At 41.4% G+C, this 9389-nt stretch overlaps 1 protein-coding gene across 2 annotated transcripts; it reads left to right on the top strand.

Annotated features, from left to right (window-relative positions):
* The first annotated feature begins 4286 nt into the window (after positions 1 to 4286).
* Positions 4287 to 7871, top strand: LOC306652478 (uncharacterized protein CXorf38-like). Of its 2 annotated transcripts, XM_079125348.1 has the most exons (3): positions 4287 to 4759; positions 4910 to 7463; positions 7503 to 7871. In XM_079125348.1, the coding sequence occupies exons 1-2, from the start codon at positions 4289 to 4291 to the stop codon at positions 5279 to 5281; spliced, it is 843 nt and encodes a 280-aa protein (XP_078981474.1). In that variant the 5' UTR covers positions 4287 to 4288; the 3' UTR covers positions 5282 to 7463; positions 7503 to 7871. The 2 variants fall into 2 exon arrangements, with proteins under 2 accessions (XP_078981474.1, XP_078981473.1); XM_079125347.1 differs by having other exon boundaries at positions 4287 to 7463.
* Positions 7872 to 9389: the final 1518 nt, after the last annotated feature.

The raw sequence follows: 9389 nt of genomic DNA, 5'->3' as shown, positions 1-9389 counted from the left end.
ATCTTTGTGATCCAAAAATGCTATTCAGGGCTGGAGTTGTAGCTTAGTGGTAGAGCTCTTGCCTGGCATGTGTGAGGCCCTGGGTTCAACCCTTAGCACTGCATATAAATAAATAAAATAAAAGATCCATTGACAACTAAAAAATACTTTTTAAAAAATGCTATATACCCTTTCCTCATATCACACCATTAAATAATTTTCAGAGGTAATACTTGAATAAAAAAGTAAAACATAAAACATTCAAAAATTGTTATAATAAAGTGAGTAATAGTATGGACATGGTGGCACACACCTGTATACCAGCTTCTTGGGAGGATAAAAAGTCCTGTGCCAGCCCAGGCAACATGGTGAGATACTCTCAAAATACAATTTTAAATGGGACTGAAATGTGGTTCAATGGTAGGGTTCCTTTGGTTTCAGCCCCAAGAGATATAAAATGGACTTATTTCTTTCAAAGTTATCCAATACAAGATGTTAGGAAGTAAAAATATTGGACAATATTTAAATAAAAATTCTATTCATCAAATGCTACAATTAAAAGTTAAATGAGAGGTGATAGAGTGAGAAACTAAATATTTTTAATTAGAAAAGGCAGGGACACCAAAGAAAACAGGCTTGACCAGCCAGTTGATATTGGAGATATCTCACTGTTCAATAGTCATATAAAAGCTCGAGATCTTAAGAAATTAGAGAAATGTAAGATAAAGTCACAGCAGATAGATAAAATTAAACAAGATTGAAGGCATGGAGCAAATAAATTATCATGAACAAAAGATGGAGTGCAAGTTTTTCTATATTTGTATAAACTAGCTATTGAAGTCATGTGATACCTGCACACCAGCTACAGAGACTTTAGAAATTACTGCACACTTGAATTATGAAAATATACAAGGTTGCAGCAGTATTGGGCCACACAGTTAAAATCTGGGGAGTAGGAAAAGACAGAAGATGTATCTTTCAGTAGAGATAAAAAATAAAGAAGAAAAAAATGATTTCTTGACCCAGACACATTTTTATCACATCACATACAGTTTAACAACAGAAAACAGCAGATAAACATTATAAAGATTTTTATTCCTGTGATACTTTACATGAATTCATGCTTTAAAGGGAAATATATGGAATTTATCAGAAAATTAAAGTTTTCAGAAGCAAATAAAAGGTTCAAATATATCATGTATAGATGATAGAATTCATTTTTTACAAAGATGATCATTTTCCTTAAAATTAATTTGCAATATTGACCTCTCAAAATTTCAGCCTGATTTTCATTTAGTGGAAGAAGGAACAAAGCCAGAAGTTCTACAATTTTTCAGGAAGGAAAATTATGTACAAAAGTATCCACCCCCCATAAGAGCAAAGGAAGTAGCTATCATTACCTGACACTAATATGTATTATGAACTATAATACTGCATAAATGATTAAGGTATCATAACACAAACAAAATCCAAAGTTGAATGCACATGTATGTAAATTTTCTATTGTCAAGAGTGTTAGAAAGCCCTGCACTCACCCAGCCATATGAAGAGCAGCATTAGATTGAATGGATGATCAGCCCAATCTAAAGGTAGATGCTGGGACTGTGAGCAAATTTCACATGCAGAATGTGAAAGGGCTCGGTTCACACCCCAGCACCACAATAAAAGACAGAGGTTAATGGGGGATAATGTTGGAAATATAGCAGGATAGAAGAATCCTGACTCCCCCTCCCTCTATGGATACACTGACTAAATATCCACCGTTTCAAGTTCTTCTTAGACTAAGTAATGTCATAAATGAGTTGTGAGAGTTAGATTCATTGAACAACTGAGAAAATATCTATCCTTAAATGATTACAAAAAGCTAGGGTACATTTAGGTATTAGTCCTTCCTTGGGTCTTATGCCATATAATTGGAACAAAAAGTCCAATAGCTATTGTCACCTTGAGTAGTGGAAAACTGGGACCATACATACTACGCCTAAAGTATTCTTTGGTTTGCATCTTAATTTATCTATTGCTGATATTGAAAGAAACTAGATATACAAGTATCCACACCATTGGAAATTATATTTTTCTACAGCCATGCAAGTACTTCCATGGGCTTCATCACCTAGGACCAGGGAAAACAAGGAGTTAAATCTCAATACTGTCGGTTTATCCCAGAAGGGATCTGACAATATCCTCTTCAAATGCTGTTGCAGACAATTCAACTTCTATGTAGCCTGACTCATAAAGTGAATAAAGGAAAATACAGTCCGCCAATGGCAGCCTGAATGGGAATTAAGCACTTTTGGAGAACTCTGCTCCAGCTCATCCAGTAATAAATCCAGCTCCTCCTAGAAGGAGTTTGTCCATGCACTCAGTCTCTTTAACAGCTTTTCTTCCAGGAACTACATCTTAACCTCCCAAGCTCTAGGAGCAAAGGTGACAGAGCATGTGCAAATCTCCTCAGATGAGAACAGAAACAAATGGTTTTATATTGGTGGAAGCAAGAATTTACATGAGCTACAACTCCTAGCAGTAGTGAAGAAAGGAGGTTAAAAAGAACAGATCCCAGGTAAGTTAAAACACTCTATTCCAGAAGCCCCTTGAGAGCCTGGAGCCTAAAAATACTTGTCTCAGGGACTTGGTGCACCAAGTAGCACACCTGTAACCTGAGCAGTGTGGTTAGAATGGCTACTATCCAAAAATGAATGGTAACAAGCACTACAGAATCTAATATGAAAGGAAATCCTGTACACTGGTGGTAATATAAATTTTATACAGTTTATCAAAAAATTGTATAAAAGTTATTCAAGAAACTAAAACCAGAAGTACCATATAATCCAGCAATAATAATCCTGGGAATAGAGCTAAGGAATTTGAATCAGTATGTCAAAGAAATGTCTACACCCTGACATCACATTGGTGATATTCACAGTAACTAATCAAAAACCAAAACCCAAAAACAAACATAAATGTCTTTTAAGTGACAGAAAAAATCATTCAGGGCATTCAGCTACTCTCCTGAGAAACTCCAGCACCACACCTCTCACTGCTCTCTAGGAGGAAAAGTCCCAGGGAATGGAGTTCACTAGACACTCTTAAGATAATTTGGACTTTAGACCTGAAGTTTTGAGCACACTGTGTCAGGCAATGCTGAAACCCAGAGCCAGGAAAAGATGGGAGAATAAAATGAAGGACACATCACACAGTGAAGACTCTCAGTGGTGAATATCAAGGACATTGTAATAAGTTTCTATGCATACAAATGACAAAGGGAAAGCACACACATTTTTCCCCAAATGGCCAAGCAATTCTTCCCTGCTTTCCTCTCATGCAAATTGCTCAAAACAGAAAACAAAATCTTTGAAAAGTTCAACCCAATACTTGGAACAACGATGGGAAAATACTGCAGCCAACTGTAATGCAACATAGGAAAAAAATAGTTGATAATGTGGAGAGAGGAATTTGGATAGGCAACGTAGACAGGGAGCTTGAAATTCAGAAATTTATTCACAGACTGAAGAAGAGCCAGACAGGAGGACAGGCTTCTTCTGGATTTGAATCTTGCTTCTATACATGTAGAAGCTCCAGAGTAAGAAGCTGGGGTCCGGCAGCACCGCTATTCTCCTGCAGCAACACCACATGTAGTATTGGGATTCTTTCCTGATAATCACCACACAATATCTGGCGATGCTGGGCTGCTGGAGTGTTGATGCCCAGACAGGGTTTTAGATGGGGCTTCACATAGAGGTCAAAGAAACTATGCAGTGATCAGAAAAGTTGTGCAGGATCCCAAAAGCAGACCCGCACCAAACCAGCAGGACCAGAGTGCACTAAGAGCTGAGCTGCACCAGGGGAGGGCTCAGGTCTGCACACTGCAGTTCACCATGCTTTTTCCCTGTCCATCATCTCCAGTTTCCACCATGACTAGTCATTCCGGTTCCAAACAGCCTCCCTAGTCTCAAGGTGCCCACCACACACTCACCATTTCCTAGCTGTCCAGGTGTTCAATATTCTTACTATGGATTTTCCAGCACCTTCCTGGCAGAGCAACCTGGAAAACCTGAGTACGTGAGTGAGTGTAGTGACCTATCAGAAGAATGGCGGGCTCCAGAGACAAAAGCCACACTAAACTGCTCAAGTCCACCCCCTCTTCACAAGTCCTGTGCTGGATTGGACAGATCTCACCCACGTGATCCTGATTGTACCAAGCTTCAGGCCAAGCCCCCTGAATCTGAGCCTAGTGAGCCAATGTCTGAGTGACAGTGGATTACATCCAACCAAGAAATGAATAAGAAAAGAATGACTGGGAGTGTGGGAAATGGTGCTCTCGGAACTGGCTGCGCGCCTCAATTGCGCTGAGTACAAGAACTGGGTGAAAGCCGGACACTGCCTGCTGCTGCTGCGCAGCTGCCTGCAGAGCTTCGTCGGCCGTGAGGTGCTCTCCTTCCACCGCGGCCTGCTCGCCGCGGCTCCCGGCCTGGGTCCCAGCGCCACCTGCCGCGGCGCCTCACGGTGTAGCCCGCGAGCCCGTCAGTTTCAGCCGCAGTGTCAGGTGTGCGCGGAGTGGAAACGGGAGATTTTGAGACATCACATCAACCGAAACGGAGACGTGCACTGGGGAAACTGCCGGCCGGGCCGCTGGCCAGTGGATGCTTGGGAGGTAGCCAAGGCCTTCATGCCCCGAGGACTAACAGACAAACGAGGACCCGAGGAATGTGATGCAGTTGCTCTTTTAAGTCTCATCAACTCCTGCGATCACTTTGTGGTTGATCGAAAGAAAGTCACAGAGGTGATTAAGTGTCGCAACGAGATCATGCACTCTTCAGAGATGAAAGTATCATCTACGTGGCTCCGAGACTTTCAGATAAAGATCCAAAATTTTCTGAATGAATTCAAGAATATCCCAGAGATAGTGGCAGTATACTCCAGAATAGAGCAGTTGTTGACATCTGACTGGGCTGTTCACGTCCCTGAGGAAGACCAGCGAGATGGGTATGAATGTGATACAGGAAGTTACCTGAGTGCAAGCCAAGTAAATGAAATCGAAATGGAATTACTGAAAGAAAAACTTCAAGAGATGTATCTTCAAGCAGAAGAACAAGAGGTGTTGCCTGAAGAGATCGCAGATCAACTGAAAGTGGTGAAGGAATTTCTGAGAAACAATAAAGATCTCAGAAATGGTCTTAGAGAAGACATGCAGAGGCTAGACAGCCTCCATCCACAAAAAAGAGATTCAAAGGAACCGGGGAGACAGGCACCGGAAAGGAAGGACCGAGGTTGGCCTTCGACAAAAATTAGGCATGTCCTGTGAAAGTCAGCATGACTTCCAGCTCAGGTATCCTTTTCTGTACAAAAGGAAGGAGTTTCCAGAGTACTGTACCCTCAACAAAAAGGAGGTTTGGTTGTCCTGGACTTTGCTCTGACTCTTTGGAAGTGTGTGTGTGTGTGTGTGTGTGTGTGTGTGTGTGTGTGTATGTGTTTTTCCATATTCACAAATTTGGGGTTGATTAATGTATACCAATCCAAACAGATACTCTGCCATAGCTGTTAACAGCCAGGGACTTTTTGTGGGGAGCGGGGGTACTGGGGATTGAACCCAGGGGCACTCAACCAGTAAGCCACATCCCCAGCCCTGTTTTGTATTTTATTTAGTGGCAGGGTCTCACTGAGTTGCTTAGCACCTCCCTTTTGCTGAGGCTGACTTTTAACTGGTGATTCTCCTGCCTCAGCCTCCCAAGCCACTGGGATTGCAGGCTAGTGCAACTGCGCTTGGCTAGCCAGGGACTTTTTCCTGTTTCAGAGGTGAAATTCTTTTCTGGTTCTGGCCTGTAGCTGCTTATCATGGTAAAGGCCAGGCCTGTGTCAAGGGCTCACACAGAGGAGGATAGGATGTGTCCTGTCCCCCTGCCTGCTACCTGACAGTGTCACTCATGCAGATAGTTAGGGGTGGGTTGGAACATAAATGTTGCAATGGAACCCTTCCATTTTGGAAGAAGGCAAGAGGAAAACCTGCCTGTAATAGCCAACTTAATACAGACCTGTTACTAACAGGTTTGAATAGACTGTAGCTGTTGGCCAAGGGGACAGCATGGTGGTCGGCGCAGGCCTGGAGAACAGTGAGTGACCTGGCTGACCAATGCAGGGGACAGGTCCAGGCCCACGTCATATCAGGGACATCAAGGGGAAACTCAGTTGGCAGCTTGTTTACAGTGTACTTATGGGAAGTAAACCCTGTGGCAACCGTGGCTGTTTCTGCGGGGTGCAGGGCCTGGTCCTCTGGCCCAGTGAGTATTCATCCAGCTGCATGTTCATCTGCTGGCCTTTGAGTAGTTGGAGGTCAACTGCTAACTAAGCCTGGTCCTTCATTGTGAAATTTCAACATTCTGGTAAAACTAAGACAGCATTTCCTTTCAACAGATTGACAAATTCATTCCTACTTCCTCTATTCCTTTTACCCCCCAAAATCTTGCACTCATGACTTCGGTCTGCTTGTTCCTGAATCACACAGGCACTGTGCCATCGTAGGCAGTGGTCTGTGGGGCCGGCCTCACTTTCACCTTAGCCTCCATGTGATCATGTGCAAGGTCAGTGCTACTAAACTGGGTCAGGCCACCTCTGAAACTTCAGGGGCAGAATTGCCACGTTCCCAGAGCTTTGCCCGGGAAGTGCACCATGCCAAGCCTGAGTGAAGGTGACCTGCTTCTTTGCCTACTCAGCTTCCCGTCAAGGTTGTAATTTGTAGAGAGTGGGCGGAGGGAGGAGGCATATTCGGCATACACATGTACCCTAAAATGCATTTAATAGAATCTGTAAACCCTGGGTGAATGCAGATGGGCCTACAACTTTGCGCTTCAGTCTTGCCAGTCGCTGTGCAGTGTTTGGTCTTATGTTTTATTTCCCTCTTCATTTCATGGAGCTCTTTGAGAAGACTTCAGTGGTGAACGAATTTTCATCCATCTTGCAACTTTCCCAAACTAAGAAACTTTAATGAAATGTCCCCTAGCTTCTAGCTCTGAGATACAAAATGTGGAATCAGAGGGAATCTCTTAAACTAAGCAGTTTAAGACCTGATTCCTAACTCTAGGAAGTTTGGGATGTGAACTGTTCCATTTTATACCTGTGTCTGGTTAATTTCTCCCTATGTATCCAAAAAGCACTTATTGAATGTCCACCACGTTAGAGAAACTGAAAGAGACGTGTGTATAAAGATTTATAAAGTATGAATAATGATGAGGGACAAGCTGTCATCTCATTGGATGTGTGTGCTCTGAAAAATCAAAGGCATTGTTCAGAAAACTTCATATCAATAACTTTTAAACAGAAAGGAAGCCATGACCAGAGAGGCTCTAAAGCAAATGTAGCAGGGACACAGACATCAACCTGTGGATGCTCTTCAGCAGGGAGGGGCCCGGGGGCGTGCACACAAGGGTGCACACAGTCGAATTGGTAAGCCAACAGAGGACCAGTTAAAGGAAGTCTAGCGCATCCGTCCTGTAGAACAGCATGCAACTGTCAGCAAGACAGCACTGCAGCGCAGTACCGCAGGATGATCTGAGACGTGGGGTAGAAAGTGGGGCTCTCACCCAGCACGTGAGGCCCTGGGTTCCTTCCCCAGCACCACTGGCAAAAGTAGATAAATAGAAAATCAAAATGTTTAACAGCACGTAGCATGCCGTATGACTATTTTATGTTATAATAACATGTCTGGAAAGTTGCACGTTTTTCCCAACCTTTTTTGCTGTGCTATGTCTATAAAGGAATTCGGGCCACGGGGTACTTACAGGTTATTTGGTTTTTCTGTTTTGTATATTCCTATATGAAATTTTTACAATAAACATGTATTTTGAATTTTCTTAATTTTTTAAATTTCAAAATGATAAAGAGTATAAATTCAAATTGCAAAAAAAAAAAAAAAAAGAATGACTGGGGTTCTTGACTACTGCTTTTTTTTCTTTTTCTTTTTGCAGTCCTAGGGACTGAAACTAGCAACAATCTTATTAGTGGGAAACATCCCCTATCCTTTTTATTTTTATTTTTTTTTATTTTGAAGCAATATGCTTCCAAGTTGTATAGCCTGGCCTCCAACTTGGAATCCTTGTGCATCAGCCTCTGGAGTTGCCGGGATTTCAGTCATAACCCATTGTGTCTGTCTGGGTTTTTGTTTTTAGTTTTTTTCTGGTTCTGAAACTGAACCCAGAGCATTGGAGTTTTAAGGCATGGCTTTCTCTAAGTTGTCAGATCTAGCCTATCCTGGAGGATATTTGTGTTAACTTTGTATCATGTCAACCTTGGTCATATAAATTTGTTAAATATAAATTTATTCATAAATGTAAATAACATAATGACAATTACTTTAAAGTTTCACTTAACTTTTCTGCTTTCTGGTCTTATCAGAAGGCAGTTTGAGTTTTGAACTTGGAAACAATCTCCTAAGGCAGCAATGAACACAAATAAAATATGAGTCACAAGTGTAATTGAAGATTTTCTCACATTCATATTAATAATAAAAAATAACAGGTGAAATCAATTGCAATAACTTAACCGTATTAATCCAGAATATTATTATGTAACCAATATAAAATTACTAATGAATATATATATATTTATATACACTTATAATTACAAATTATTGAAATATTTTAAATATTTATGTAAATATATAAAATATATACATATATATCTCAATGTCTATCTTCAAAACTCACTCTATTTTAAGCCTCTGACACATCTCAGTTCAGAGCAGCCACACACTAGTCTGCAGAGCTGTGGCTTCCTTGACTTCAGGGAGATGAAGGCCCTGAAACCCTCCTTTTTATGCTAAAGATATGGGACTCTACTTCCTTACTAATAGTTCTCCTCAGGGCCAAAGCCCAAGAGAGGTGCTGGATTCAGAGAGAGCAGGGAGCTCCAAGCAGGCAGAGTCCAGCCATAGATGACATTCCACCTGATACTGGGCACAGTGCCATTTCTACATCAAATATCAGATAGCAAACAAAGGAAGATGGGTACCCCATGAAGTGGAATCCCATGTCTTCAGATCTCTCAAGAAATTAGGATCTCTTCTTAACAGATGAAAGAAAATCTTTTGCAATTGTGCCTTGGACCTCATGGCCAGGCTGTAATGCCTCTTTCCTCCTGTGATGTGGGGTACTGTGAGAATTTAGGCACCAATCATATAAATATATGTCTGCATATGTTTTGGTGTAATTTAATGCTATCTAAAAAGAGATCCACCTTAAAATTGAAATTAGGAGAAAATAAAATACCCCCCTCTCAAGCACCTCTTTTTTTTGCTAGATAACTTCTATGACACCGGAGATCGAAACTTGGCAACCTGGATATAATGAATATATTAGTTGTCTATCACTAGATAGAAATAGTTGAATTTATTAACTCATGATTGGACTGGTCACAAATTT

Source organism: Sciurus vulgaris (assembly GCF_902686455.1).
Source record: "Sciurus vulgaris genome assembly, contig: HiC_scaffold_238_arrow_ctg1, whole genome shotgun sequence".
Taxonomy (NCBI): domain Eukaryota; kingdom Metazoa; phylum Chordata; class Mammalia; order Rodentia; family Sciuridae; genus Sciurus; species Sciurus vulgaris.
This window is presented reverse-complemented; position numbering and strand designations above follow the sequence as displayed.